Source organism: Pteronotus mesoamericanus, unplaced genomic scaffold (genome assembly GCF_021234165.1).
Source record: "Pteronotus mesoamericanus isolate MK-2021 breed Mesoamerican mustached bat unplaced genomic scaffold, CSHL_Meso_final contig_78, whole genome shotgun sequence".
Classification (NCBI taxonomy): Eukaryota; Metazoa; Chordata; class Mammalia; order Chiroptera; family Mormoopidae; genus Pteronotus; species Pteronotus mesoamericanus.
Window position 1 is genome coordinate 17,643,352 of NW_026555258.1, and position 15,498 is coordinate 17,658,849.

The 15,498-nt window shown below is 39.2% G+C and overlaps 1 protein-coding gene across 1 annotated transcript in view; it reads left to right on the forward strand.

Annotated features, from left to right (window-relative positions):
* Positions 1-15,498, forward strand: part of FKBP15 (FKBP prolyl isomerase family member 15) — a 53,728-nt gene that overhangs the window by 29,579 nt on the left and 8,651 nt on the right. Inside the window, exons 13-21 of the mRNA XM_054584511.1 lie at positions 1,275-1,377; positions 1,846-1,952; positions 3,659-3,773; positions 6,289-6,398; positions 6,700-6,807; positions 7,254-7,348; positions 8,189-8,291; positions 11,727-11,898; positions 13,520-13,656. Of these exons, the coding sequence (XP_054440486.1) occupies positions 1,275-1,377; positions 1,846-1,952; positions 3,659-3,773; positions 6,289-6,398; positions 6,700-6,807; positions 7,254-7,348; positions 8,189-8,291; positions 11,727-11,898; positions 13,520-13,656 (1,050 nt within the window). The remainder of the gene's footprint in view (positions 1-1,274; positions 1,378-1,845; positions 1,953-3,658; positions 3,774-6,288; positions 6,399-6,699; positions 6,808-7,253; positions 7,349-8,188; positions 8,292-11,726; positions 11,899-13,519; positions 13,657-15,498) is intronic.

Genomic DNA, 15,498 nt, shown 5'->3' on the forward strand with positions numbered 1-15,498 from the left:
GAAATGTTTAATAGAGATTGGGTTTTTGGATTCTTTCACTTTGATGTAAAACATAGCAAAGCTCATACTCTAAGAAAAAAATTCTCAGAATACTTTTATTTTTCACAATTTTGTTTTGTCTCTTTTTGGAAAAGCTCTACAGTAGATTTAACATTTAAAGGAGGATGAGATTTCTGTGGCCTATTATAGGATTGGTTTTTATCTGGTTTCTGGAAATGAAATTTGGATAAGATCGTATTCTTTATTAAAAATTTTAGGTGCTACTTTGTAGAATAATTTAAATTATTGAAAGAAGAAATATATTTAATAAATAGGGCATTCTTCTATATATAGTGCTGTGTAACCTGTTTTTTAAACTTAATGTCGTATCATGAACATTTATGTTAATATCAATAACGTAAATAAAGTAAATAAAGCAAAGCATTATTATCTTAAAGGCAACCCAGTGCTCTATTATACTGATTTATCATAATTCCATTCCCTATATTGTTAAATATTTAGGTTAACTTAGAGCTGTGGTAATGCAAAAGTGGGATGCTTCTGCAGAAATACATAATACATTTCTGAGAATGTCAGGAACAAGAGGAAGTGTCAAAGTAAAAGAATGTCTGGGATTTTAGCCCTTGAATTGTGTTACAGCAGATCACAGTCACTGTATATTGTGCCTCGTTTTTTTTTTTTCTTCCGTAAAGAAGGAAGATGTTTATAATATGACTTTGTTTAGAGTTACAGTATGAAACAACACCACTTTGATTTTTATGAAAAGAAACACTGAGGAAAAACACTCTAAAAATATATTATCCCAAAACATTATGGTAACGAAGTGCAGTGAATCCCACTCTGTCTGATTTTCATTGAGGACTTTAAGGCCTGTGGAGATTATTTGGCAGAAAAGAAGAGGCTGGATTATTTCCTGGGTTTCCTTGCAAGAAACCTGTCTTCTGTGGGAACAGATGAGGTCCTTTTATGGTCACTGCTTTTTTGGTGAATTATACATTCTGGCGAGCAGTCACTTTAGCTGCTTCAGATAATAAAACTTGAACTTAGAATGTTTGAGGAAATTCTATTTAATTATTTGATATGATTTACTCTATTACATAATAGAGTGCTTTCTCCCCGACAGCCCATGCCCTGAACTCTTGCCTTCCTGCTTGCTTTTCCTTCCTCTTCTTTGCCTAGGAACCATGTTGTAAGCAGGTTTAGGCTGGACAGTCAGGCTTAGTCTTCATTTAGGGACTCCTATGTAATAACCAAAAGGCTGGTACCTGTTTCAGGAAGTGAATGCTCTGCGAGCAGCTGGGCAGCCCATGCCGACCCCGTCCATCCAGCCCCCTCTTCAGCCAGCCCAACCAGTGCTACCACAGGTGGCCACACACGGTAAGGAAAGCCCTCTGAGGCTCTGTAGCCTTGAATTGGGTCAGCACCGAAATTATCATCACTATTCCTTAAATTGTTAGGCTGCATCATTTTAGTACTGAAAACTTGACTAGAGTGTAAAACCTGTCAGTTTGTCCCTTGATAGGGCATTTTCAGACCTGGAGATGTATTTGGTCTGCTTGCTGTGTTGCATTGTCAGTTTTGCAAATCTGCACTCAGCTAATGAGATATCTCCCTCTATGTAATTCTGCACTTCCTGTCAGCTGATGGGATTGTTGGTCTGAGTCAGATATACCAAAGAACACAGACTTTCATTCCTCTGATCCATTGCTGAGACTCCAGTATAATTGGTTTTAGGAGATTAGGTGAGGAAGGTGGTCAAGTCAGAATCCTGATGATATATAAGGTGCTGCTTTGGACTCATACAAGCAAGGATGGGTAACGGTGAAACTTTTTGCTTTATCTTAGCACCTCAGCCGTCTGTTTCTGGGCTTCAGCCACCCTCTGCTACCTTAATGCAAGTTGCATCTCTCGATTCCCACTCAGCTGTATCTGGAAATTCCCAGTCCTTTCAGGTAACAGATCATTTTAAAACCATATCATTTATAAGCTATAATTTATTATGGTTCTAGTCAGTCTCTTTTCTTTTTCCTGCATAATTTGTACAATAGCAGCTTCCTACAACCAGAGATTATTGTTTTTCCCCTTCTTGAACCACCACTTTTTTATCCCTAAACGAGACAAAGGATTACTTGCCTTATGGGTTGTTATAAAGATTAAATGCAAGAACAAACAAAGCACCTGGTACAAAGCCTGGCACACGGTCAAGGCCCACTCCATGTTTGCTTCCTTTCCTTTTCACACATACCTAGTTGAGAGGTATAAATTTATGCCTTCTGTGTTCTTTTCTTTCAAACATCTCATAGGCTAAGATTCTGTACTTTACTCAACACAGTAGTTGTAGGTTAAGGGTGGAGACTATATAGAAAATACAGCTGGACTCTGGTGTCTGTCTTTCAAAAGTGATCCCTTAAAGTAGATTTTGTCAGGTTGGTTTTTTTTTTAAGATTTTGTTTGTTTATTTTTAGAGAGAGGGGAAGGGAGGGAGAAAGAAATGGAGAGAAACATGGATTTGTGAGAAATAGATCAGTTGGTTGCCTCTTGCATGCCCCCAACTGGGGACCTCACCCACAACCCAGGCATGTGCCCTGACTGGGAATCAACTGGAAACCTTTTGGTTCCTTGGCCAGCATTCAGTCCACTGAGCCACACCAGCCAGGGCGGTTTTTTCAGTTTTTACAGAAGGCAGTGGCAGCAGCCTGTCTACCTCTGCTGTTTGCCAGGGTTGTGGACGTTTTCTTCTGCCCCTGTACATTTGATGGATAAACATACTCCCAGTGATAACAGGGTCTTACTTCCTTGGTGATTCTTAATGGAAGAATGGTAGTGATGGTGGGCAGGCTCTGTTCCATTAGGACGGGGTATATCAGTATTGAATAAAGTCCCACTTGTCCGCTCTTCACTTGCTGATGGAGAATTACCATCCTATAGACTAAGATTTTTTTTAAATGTCTAATTAATCGGTAGTTATATCTGTACCTGGAAATGAGCTGCATTTCTTTAATTCAAGGAAGAATAATGATCATTATTGAAATGACAGCTGCTGTTTGTTGAGCATTTACTATCTGCCAGTTAACTTACCAGCTGTTAGGAGCTTTACATGTGTGTCACTTCATTTAGTTCACACAGCAGCCCTCGGAAGTGGTGGTGTTGTTTTCATACTATAGTTGAGGTGACTGAGGCTCAGAGGGAAATGAGCGCTCTTGGTTACATAGATTAGCATTAGAATCTAGCAAGGAAGAGGCACCCGTTGGGACCTGGGGGCGGATTTGGTTTGGCATCTCATGGCACGCCTCCTCTTCTACCTCAATGGAAACTAAGCAGAGTTGTCTTAGTTTCAGCATTTCTTTGACCATCAGTCTAAGAGCCCAGTGCCTGGGGAATGAATTCTTACTTAATTAAATTATGCCACCTGAGAGCTGGGGAGCGACCAGAGACACCCTCCCCTCGCTTTCTGGGCAGGACCTCAGCCGCCAGGTCGCAGAGCCGGCACTCCTGCTGCGGTTCTTCCTTGGTACCAAACCTCAGTCTCATGCATCTCCAGCTTCAATGAGTCTGAGTCTCCTTCCAGCTTGTCTACTTTATTTCATCAAAGGTAAATTAAGCAAAAAAGAAACACACAAATGTTTTATAAACTGGCTGTAACTTGACATTTTCTCAGCCCTATGCAGGTGTGCCAGCCTATGCTTATCCGCAGGCGTCCACTGTCACCTCCCAGCTGCAGCCCGTTCGGCCCTTGTACCCGGCACCGCTCTCTCAGTCTCCCCATTTTCAAGGTAGGGAGTGATCCCCTCAGTTTCTTGTCTTCTGCTTTTGCTGTGCTCTCCTCCCTCCCATTCCTGTTTCATGTTTTCTCCAGTAGATCTCTACCCTTTCTTATCTTTTTAAAAAGACTTTATTTATTTTTAGAGCAAGGGGAAGGGAGGAAGAAAGAGAAGGAAAGAAACATTGATGTGCAAAGGAAACATCAGTTGTTTGCCTCTCACATGCCTCCAACCGGGGAGCTGGCCCAAAACCCAGGCATGTGCCCTGACTGGGAATCAAACCAGAAACCTTCCTTCTGGTTTGCAGGACAACGCCCAGCCACTGAACCACACCAGTCAGGGCCTTATCTTTTTTTAAATATCTTTCTTGAGAAATCATTTACATGCCTTACAATTCATTCACTTTAAGTGTATAATTTAATTATCTTTCTTTAGCAAGTTTAGAGTTATGCAACCATCACCACAATCCAGTTTTAGAACATACTCATCATCCTTCCAAAAAACCTTCTTCCCACTTTCCTGGGTTTTGTTTCTTGCATTTTCTCCCACTAGCCCTTTTTAATTTCTCTGCCAGAGTGTCTCTATAAAGGTTATAGAAAATAGTAAAACGGAGGAAATTGGGAGAAAACATAATGACTGTGCATGTTCAATATCTCAAATGAAAGCTGATTTGTTAAAATTTTAAATTATGAAAATAATACACATTTATTAAAAAGTCAAACAACACAAAAGGGTGTAAAGAGAAAAGTACGGTCCTCCATCATTAAAATCCCCTGACCGCAGGAAACTGTTATTAACAGTTACTTGGATAACTTTTCAGATACCTTGTATGCATGTACAAGTGTGGTTGTCTGGTATATAAAAGAAAACAAAATGAAATGTAAACAGCTGGGGTGGTATCCTATCTTCTTGTTCTGCGGCTTCTCTTCTTTTTTTTTTTTTTTCTTTAATTCTCACTTGACATGGTTATTGATTTTAGAGAGAGGGGAACAGAGGGAGAGAAACATTGATGTGAGAGATAAACATTGATCATTTGCCTCTTGCAAGTGCCCCAACCAGGGACTGAACCCACAACTTAGGCATGTGTTCTGACCAGGAATCGAACCACAACCTTTCAGTTGATGGGATGATGCTCCAACCAACTGAGTTACACTGGACAGGGCCTACAGCTTGTCTTTTACATAATAATCTCCTTTGGTATTGGGATAGTGGTAGGAAGAAGCAAGTATATCCTACAACATAATTTATGAGTTTCCCAGATGCAACCTTTGTCTGGGAGCCCTGTCCCTTCTCCATCCAGGAAACCATGAAGCCTGTCGTCTCCTCTATAAAGCCTTCCCTGATTGTTACCATCACTCCGTCTTCTCCTCCCAGAGACAGTTGTGTATATGTGTCACCAGTGATTTAATCTTGCTTTTCTCTGTGCTCCTTTTGTACCTTGTACATGGATCGTTTTTTGCACTTAAAACACTATTGTAATGATCTGTTTACATGTGAGTCTTTTCTCACCAGACTGTGAACTCATCAAGGTTAGGAGCCATGTTTTATTCCTTGCTGTATCCCTGGTACCTGGTACAGTGCCTGGCGCATAGTTGGATGAGTGGAGAAGCAACCTGAGCTGTTGGGCTATGGCAGACCAAAGTGGGCATACTTGTGCCCTTGGACCAGGCTGCATCCTGCAGTGCATTTTGCAGGAGCATAGCTTAGCTTTGGAGCCCTTTTGCTACTCTCTGCTTGTGGGGTTGATGCTGACATGGCTCTCCACCACCCACAAGGAGGGCTGGCCTGGGGGCCCCGGGCCAGAAAGAATGAGTATTGTTTTGGGAATGGATTGAACTCCCTCCTATCTCCTTTTGGGAGCAACTTCTTGTCCTGTGACCGTTCCTTGACCTTTTCTTTCTGCATATACATATTGAGTTAGTGTAGCTTAGAGTCATATGCAGGACATGTGCCTCCTTTGCCTGGACCCCCTTATAATGAACCTCAGACTGGAGGAGGTGTGGTCTCTCTCGTACCGACCAACTGCCATCTGGGCACTCCCCTGTAATGTGAGTAAGAAACAGCATGTCCACATCTGCTAGTCTGGGTGATTTTTTTTTTTTTTGGAATATCATTAACACTTAAGCAGCAGCCCTGTTTGGGGCTCCTGCGTTACAGTTGGTGTCACAAATAGGGTATTCTGGAAAACACCCGTTTAGTAGACTGCATTTGATAACATGCTGGGTGGACGAGGCCAGGGGAGAATCCTGGGAATAGTGGGGGGGATCCCCAGGGAGATAGGGAACCATGGAAACAAAGATGATTAGGAGCACCAATATTGGGGGGACACCCTCAATGCACCTGCCGGCCTTGCAGAGGACCTGTGTGCGGGAAAAGGAAGAAGGAGCCAAAGCAGAAGTACAGCATTTCCTAGTATTTGGAAATGTTCACTTCTTACTTCCCTCTGCTGAGAGAGCTATGGGCTTTTCCTCAAACAGTATCCTCTCCTCTAGTTTCATAAGTTTCTTTTTGACTTACTTCCATTTAGGATCTGCTGACATGGCTTCATTTCTCATGACTGAAGCCCGACAGCATAACACTGAAATTCGAATGGCAGTCAGCAAAGTGGCTGATAAAATGGATCATCTCATGACTAAGGTGACTGAGTCAGGTTGGGGACTGTGTTGAAAGTGGATACAAGTAGGGGGTACAAATAGGGAGTAACCAGGACTGTGGGTAAACTCTTCCTTGGTTTCCTGTATTCAGAGAAGTTAATAGTTAATTTCTCTAAAAGGAAGTTACTGTTTGGGATCCAGTTAGCAGAAGAAAACTCTAGCTTACATTAGAGATTGTCTCAGAAACTCATTAGCACCCTCAAAAAAGTGGTTCTATCTTGGGTACATTATGTTTCCCTATTTAAAAATTTCTCACAAAAGTCTTTCTGGCGCCCCTTTGGTAGGTTGAAGAGTTACAGAAGCATAATGCTGGCAATTCCCTGCTCCTTCCTGGCATACCGGTTACAATGGAAACAAAGATGATTATGAGCAACATCCAGCGAATTATTCAGGTGAGAATGATCGGGAACAGAACACTGAGCCCGAAGGCCTTGCCCCTACTCTCTCCCAAGATGTACTACCCTTCAAAACCTCCACTTTGGAAATAGACTGCATGTGATAAATGCTACACTGAGTTGGGAGATTCTGGAAAGTCCATTATGGCTCAATTCAGTCCAAGTGACTTAGCACTATATATTCAGAAGGAAACATTTCTTTTTGACCATGTTTCAGAATTTACTTCATTTTATAGCCATTTATATGTTTAATCTATATGGCATAGTGGTTTATATCTAACAGGTATAAATTGATATGTTGTATTAAGTATTATATCTACATGGACATAAGGTCCAGTTTTTTGTCTCAAAATATGTAACAGTGTCACTGTCTAAGTGATTTCCCTTTATCTGATACTTTTCTCTTAAAAACTTTAATTATATATCACACATTTTGAATTTAGGAAAATGAAAGATTGAAGCAAGAGATCCTTGAAAAGAGCAATCGGATAGAAGAACAGAATGACAAGATTAGTGAACTAATTGAACGAAATCAGAGGTAATAACAGATATGGGACACTAGCTAGGATGGACAAAAGGGTTTAATCTGTAAATGCCCAAGTTAAATAAATGTGGTTTAGGGCAGTTTATCTGTATTTCTTCTATTTCTTTTTCCTGCTTGTCATGTAAAATATTGCTTATTTTCTGAGAGGCATTTCAGTGGAAAAACCTCAGTTGGCCTTTGTCTGAATCCCACTCTGCTTTCTTCATTTGTTACCTGGGTTTGGGCATTTTATTTATTCCTACTGGCCCTAGTTTCCTCATCTGTAAAAGTACTGTTAATACTTAGAACACTGGTATCAACTCTTCTCTCTTCTGTGTAGGCTGACTCTATTTAATCAACCAGAACTTCACTGATTTCCATGTGAAACCCAAGCATTTTGTAATTTTTCTAGATCCTTTTGAAAATTTTGGGGTGGGAGATGGGCATCAGGGTTACATGTCATAGCATATAGTATTTCACTTTGAAAAATCATTCCTCCATGTTTCTCTTCTCTAGTGTCTCTTGTCTCTCATGTGGGAGGGGGCAGGGAGTTGCTTTCTTTTCTTCCCTCCTTGCAGCCTTCCTACTCCAGTTTCTTTTGCCATCTCATCCCCTCTCACCAAACACCCTTCCAATTTCTCTCCTTTTCATTATGCTAGTTCAAAGCAATTTACCTCCTGTCCAGCTTCCTGCCTCCAAACTTGATTACTACAGCTCTAAGGGAAACAAAATGCCTGCAGGTTGTTTTGCATGAAGGTATAGAGCAATGTTGTAAGGACTGAATGTGCATTGGGTTACATCCAGAATATATTTCATGCTTGAGAAATGTTTCCTTTTTCCCTATTTGTTTCATAGGTATGTTGAGCAGAGTAACCTGATGATGGAGAAGAGGAACAACTCACTTCAAACAGCCACAGAAAACACACAGGCAAGAGTATTGCATGCTGAGCAAGAGAAGGTAAAGTAACTGGGGAGAGAAAAGGCCAGGTCAGGATGTATAGAGCTGAGGAGCGATCCTGTGTACGTACTTACATATCTGCTTTTCAGCAGAATTCTTGCCATTGTTGGGAAGAGAACAAGAAAACTTCAAATAGACATTAATATATCCATCTTCCATATATCTGTATTATATAATATGCTTTGCAATAAATTGACTCAGAAACAATCACTGATCTTAACAATAATTTAAGGTAAGAATTATATAGGTTAGGATGTGAGGACCATCTGGCTGTGACGTCTGTCATTGCATTGATCGTCAAGATTGATTTGGCTGATCTGGCTGGCTAGGCAGGTGTCTCCTTCCTCCCTCAGTGATCTATGTGTGTCCCTCCTGATGCTGCATGCCCAAAGAGGACAACTTCCCCACTAGAGGAGAGGACTGGTCTTCAGTCAAAGATAAATAAGTAGCTGTACTTCCCTGCTAGACTAACTTCCAGACAAGGTCCATTTGTAGGAGAACATAGGATGGTCAAGCTTCCAAGACTTCAGGAACATCCAAATGAGGCACTGCACATGGCAGTCTGCCTTTCTTTTCACAATATAATTACAGTTCTTGTTTAAAAAAAAGAATTATACAGCTTATTACAAACTAGATTTATTCTGCTGGCAAAAATCAATAGAAAATTCCTGTTATGCCCTGTAACAAATGTTTTTAATGAAATTCAGGATTGTTTAGTTTGCTCCTCCTTCTGTATTTAGTTTGCTCCTTCACCTGTGCCTGCCAGAGCATTTTAAAACGCTGCTGTTTGACTTCAGGCCGTTCAGAATTAGGAATCATGACCGGTTTTGGAGTAGCTATAATGAATAATGAGTCTTGGGTTGGGGTCCACTGATTCTGAACTCCTTCTTCCTGTCCTCGCTCTAGCGACACTGTCTGGAATAGCTTCCTTCTTGTTTGGGCTACTACTCCTCAGCTGTGAGATCTCAACCCTTCTGCTCTTTTCTCAGAGGTTTAAGAAATAGTGTATAGTTTGTATTTGAATTTTTTAAAAAAACATGAAAAATTGAATGGACTTCACTTTATAACTTGTGGCATTTATTCACTTTCTCATAGTCTGGTAATGATGATGATTTCTTACTGTATTTTGCCATGTATAAGGTGTACTTTTTTGGTGAAATTATTGAGGGAAAAATAAGGATGTAGCATTATACATGGATAGTACTAATTCTGTATCTATATAAATGTTTTTAATTATTTTATTTATGCTTAGGCATTGAAAGTATAGCTCTAGAAAACAGTAATGATATCCGTAAGCAAAATAATACCCTGGAATACGACAATCAATTTTGTTTCTAAATACATATAAATAAAAAATTGAATTAAAAATGGAAGATTTTTTTTTCCTGAAAGTTGGGGCCAGAAACATGGGTGCACATTATACACGGGAGAGCATTATACCTGGCAAAATATGGTATGTCTTATGCTTTTATTCTTTGTGTTCTCTTAGCATAGTCTCCAGGCAAATAATATCTTTGACCCGATGTCCTCAGATAAGCAGTGCCTTGCCCCACACAGCCCTGTCCACTCCCGATTCTTTCCCATCTCTACTTTTCACCATACCTTGTTTATGTGGCTGACTTATAATGCCTAGATCAGTTCAGCAGCCTATGACATTGGTACCATTAAACATTACTGGAATCACTTCACCACTCTCTACTCTTTATTGTTTCTCCTTCCTCTGCTTTTATTTTTTCCCCTTCCCTTCCCTTCCCTTCCCTTCCCTTCCTGTCCCTCTCCCTTTCCTTCTTCTTCTACCTTCTCCTCCTCTTCTTCCTCCTTTTCTGCCTCCTCCCTCCTCACTCAAGGATATTTTTTATATCCTAATAGGCCTTTCTGCATATGATCCTGAGATAAAAAGAGAACCCTGGCTGGTGTGGCTCAGTGGATTGAGTGCTGGCCTGTGAACCAAAGGGTCGCCAGTTCAGTTCCCAGTCAAAGCATATTCCTGGGTTGCGGGCCAGGTCCCCAGTTCGGGGCTTATGAGTGGCAACCACACATTGATGTTTCCCTCCCTCTCTTTCTCCCTCCCTTCCTCTCTCTCTAAAAATAAATAAATAAAATCTTTAAAAAAAAGATGAAAAGAGCTTTTGAGTGAACTTCAACCAGTTTAAAACTACCATAAGGAAGACAAGTGATAATAAGAAAGTAGACAACTGTAAAAATGCATGTAAAGTACACTGTTATAAGAGCAGTAACAGTAGTAGCAATGTAATAGTGCAGGAGAGATGGTTCAACCCCGTTAAGTACGTTGCTGTCCAAAAGTCAGGCCTAGTCACCAGAAGAGCAACCACTTACTTGCCTTTTCTGTTATCTGACTTCTCCTAATTTTTATAGGAATCGGTTCAGGTGAAATTAATGTGGTATTTGTCATTTGTTTACCATTCCTTTTTATTGACATTCTTTTAATCATCATTTTTGTCATCGCCATTATTATATAACATATCATTAAAGGGTTTTCCAGGGTAGTCATTTTTGTTTCATGAGATGTTACTTGAGAATATTTTGCTTCTGTTCAGCTAGTACAGAGCACCATTTTACATGCATTGAGCAGTTAAAAAGTTGAAGCATTCCCCTTTTCTTTTTTTTTTTTTTTACTTTTTCTTATTCTGGCAACATTTTATTTTACTTATTTTTACTTTTTCATAGAATTTATTGGGGTGACATTGGTTAATAAAATTATATAGGTTTCAGATGTACAACTCAATAATACATTATCTGTGTATTGTATTGTGTGTTCACCACCCCAAGGAGGCATTCATTGCCTTCTTTTACTAGCTCTGTTTTTTTAAGAACCCCCAGAGCAGTAACTCTCATGAAACTCATCTTTATATTATAGTACTACTAGTAGTATAGTAGAGAAATTGTAGACATTCAGTTTAAATTTTAAAATATTCTTTTTTATTAAAAAAAAAGTGTTTATTGTAAAAAAGTTAGAAAGTGACAGGAACACCATTTCTCATGCAGAATATTGGTAACATTTACCAAGAGGTTGTGACTGTATGCGGTGTCACTAATACTCTTTGACAACACCATTCTTAATAGTTGCATACAGCATAACAGTATCATCATTGATTTAAGCCCATTTTTAGCACTTTTTAAAAAATTACTTTGCAGCTATATACAATGCTGTGTCAAACAACTTTGTAGCAAAATTTTTGTAATTTTAATCTTTCCTAATTGCATAATATTTCCTAAGGACGACTTTCAGCAAGGGAATTCCTGAGTCAGAGACTTTGTACATTTTGAAGGCTTGACTTTGGTTTAATACAGGTTGAAAGTGGGCTTAGCTCTCTTCCCACAGTTCAGTCAGTATAGAGTATGTGAGGTTGGATCATCACTTAGAGACAAAGAACACCTGTGTTTAAAGTGATGCCATACCTTGTTACTGTTCAGGCCAAGGTGACAGAAGAGTTAGCAGCAGCCACTGCACAGGTCTCTCACCTGCAGCTGAAAATGACTGCTCACCAAAAGAAAGAAACAGAGCTGCAGATGCAGCTGACAGAAAGCTTGAAGGAGACAGACCTCCTCAGGAGCCAACTCACCAAACTGCAGGCCGAACTCTCAGGTATGTCCTTTGTGGAGAGGGCTGGGCCTTTTTGACCATTTGAACTTAAGGAATTAAACTCTTTCCTTCCTCTCAATACACCTGGCATTATGCTCATGAAGTTTGTGAAGACTGAGCCAGAAATGAAGGTGGGCCATGTAAACCTACATGTTCATTTGATATAGAGGAAAAGAACTGACTGTTCATTTACAGTTGATCAGAGGTCACAGTTCCATTTGGTTTGAGCAAGCGTTGCCTTCAGTATCTTTGGTACTTACTCTTGGCCACATAGCTTGGAAGTTAGAGTTCCTCTAACTCATGACACAGCGGAAGTTTATGACAGGTACTTCCTGTACTGGTTGCTTCTTTCATAGAGAATGGATTGCAACTCTCTAGCCAGCACTCAAGGCCCCTTCAGCTTGGCTTATGCCCTGTTATGTTGCTTAGTTCACCCTGGCCGTGGCTGCACCTGCTCTGCAGCGCATCTGTAGTTGTTGTCATGCTTTTTATCCATGCTGTTCTCTGCACTTGGTGTGCCTGCCATCACCAGTATTTGTCTCTGTTTTTTTCCAAAATCTGTCTTTCAGAAGCTTTCCTTGTTTTTTTTCCTATAACATTTGATCTTTAAAATTCTTTCTCTCGGATATTACAACCATTCTCACATGTTGCCTTTGATAGCACTATTTATATGTATGTTTTTCCCTCTAGAATGCAAGCTCCTGGAGGGAAAGGGTGATGTCTTGCTCATCTTTGTAAAGTTCTTTCCTCCAAATTAGCATTAATTCAGTGCCTGGCACAAAGATGGTGCTGATGCCACGGTGACTTGAATAGATTTGGGAAGACCAGCATGTTGATTCATCCACATCAGTGTGTAGAAACAAGTGTGGAAGACCCACACGGGACCAGTGGGTGTGGCTACAGCAGCAGCAGAGTTGGGAAGAAGCAAAGTTCACTCCCTGATAGAGAGCTAAAAAACACTGATGTCAGTTGGTGTGGTGATATCTTAAAGATAAATCCCCTTTCTTTTAGAATATAACCTGGGTGCATATGAGAGAGAGATTTATATTTAAATATCATACAAAAATCTTCTTTTCTGTTTTTGTGGTACCCCATGACAATTCCCTTAAGAGTGCCAAAGGGTCTCAGAAGTTTTCCAAACAAAATAAATGCTGATGCATTACATTTTTAAGAAATATTCCAAATAGCTTTATTGGAGAAGAGCTGTTCTGAAAGTAAACTCTTGGTAGAATATCCCAGCTACCAAGAAATTTGAGAATATCTTACCCAGGCAGTGAGAAAGTGCTGGACCAATACCAAAAAGATGTGTCCAGTGTGCTGAGATGGTGGCTGACATGGAGCTGTGGGAGTGATATATTTATAAGGTGGTCTCTGCTTGGAACCTTTCCATTGTATGTGTGGAAAGTGACATAGACATACAGGGATAAATATGGGTTAGTGGAGGAGTCAGTTTATGGCTTGACGAACGTATTGCTGATCACTGAGGTGATACTGAAAGAATTAAGATGCTTTTGTGGTAGGATTGGGAGATCACAGAATGCAGCTTTGAAGATGCTTCTGGGACGTTGTATAGCCCATTATAACTCTGGTTCTGCAGCTAAATCTCTCTGCCATTTTATCCCAGAGCTCCAACAAACCTCTGAGCAAGCACAGTCCAAGTTCAAAAGTGAAAAGCAAAACCGGAAGCAGCTGGAACTCAAGGTGACAGCCCTGGAGGAAGAGCTGACGGACCTTCGAGCTGAGAAGGAGTCTCTGGAAAAGGTAAGTTTTATAACTGAAGTTTCTTTGTTGAACCCCAGTGACCAGGATTAGCTGTTTAATACACATTTTTATTTTCCTTTTAAAGATTACAATAGTATACAAATAAGTCAAAAAAATATTGGGTTGGCCAAAAAGTCCATTATGTTTTTTTCCATACAGTGGCTCTAGTAGTGCTTAGTTGTCTTTAATCTCACTTGAGACAGTTTTGTTAGATTGTATTGTGACAGTTCTCCTATCAGCTTGCATTTAAAAAAAAAACTTAATCAAAATTGGTGAATTTTTATGCAGCCATTTTAATATGAAGGTGGAAGAAAATACACAATATTTTTGGCATATTGTGCTTTGTTATTTCAAGAAAGGTAAAAACGCAACTGAATTGCAAAAAAAACAATTTGTGCAGTGTATGGAGAAGGTGCTATGACTGATCAAACACGTCAAAAGTGGTTTGAAAAGTTTCTTGGTCAAATAGTTCTTTGCCATTTTGACACTTTGGCCAAATAATTCTTTGCTGTGGGGCTGTCGTATGTGTCAGAAGATGTATAGCAGCGCCTCTGGCCTCTACCCACTAGAAGCCAGTAACAGGAGAAGGCCGACATACTCAGAATATCCAAATCAATAAAGTTATTGGTGAAAATGAAAAGTGTGTCTTTTATTTTGCAAAAGAAACGTAATGGACTTTTCGGCCAACCCAATATAAAATTAAAAATTTTTCTACTGTGTCTCATATCTCTTGCATTAAAGGTAACAACTATAAATAATGTGTGGTTATTCTTCCAGATTGTTTTCTGTGTGTATAAAACATATATACACACTTACTTCTACATACACATAGCTACACTGATATCTTTTTTTATTAACAAAAATGGGATCATGTTTGATGCATTTTCACAATATCATGGACATTGTACTAATAAGAGTGAGTACATCCTCAGTCTTTTTGAACTGCTGCATAGTAGTCTACTATGAGGCTCTACCATAATTTACTTAACTATTCACCTACTGATGGTGATTCGTGTTTCTGTTTTTTCACTATTTCAAGCATTGCTGCATTGAACACCCTTATCTTATATAACTATTTTTGCAAATTTATTTGAGCATTCCCATAACATGGATTGTTTGAATTAGAATTGCTGGATCAGAGGAAATGCTACATATCTAAATTTTTAAAATAAATATTGCCAGGGTATCCTAAAGCAGAATGTGCTAGTTTATACTTCCAGCACTATGTAAGCAAACCCATTTTTCTGTATTTTTTCCAAATCTGCATTTATCAGTTTTTCTAATCTTTATAGCCTGATGGGTAATATGCTGTCATTTTAATACGTATTTATATTAGTAGTCAAGCTTTCATGAATTTAATATTTAATTTGTATTTCTTCTGTGAATTCTTTTTCATGTTTTTTGCCCTCTTTCTTATTGTAATACTAGTTTGAGTTGTAAACACTAGTAGGGTATTAATCCTTTGCCAGTCATAGATGTCACAAATATATTTCTAGTTTTCTGTTTTTAAACTTTATTTATAGTATCTTTTGTTATGTTAAAATTTTAATATCAGGTTAATTTCAGCCCCATTAAACAAAATGGGAATACTTCTGTCTTCTTTTTATTTTGTGAAATGGTTTAAACATGGAAAGAACAAACTCTTTCTGAGGTTTCAGTAAAACTCTTTAGTAAAGCCCTTTTGGTCTAGTGCCTTTTAGAGGATAAATCTTAGGCTACATTTTTAGTTTCTTCTATGATTTTATCAGTTTTTTTAAACCAATTCTAATTTTTCAGCTGTTTTCAGTTTTCCATTGTTATAGGTCCTTGTAACACACAGTCTTATTGAACATGATTTATTAC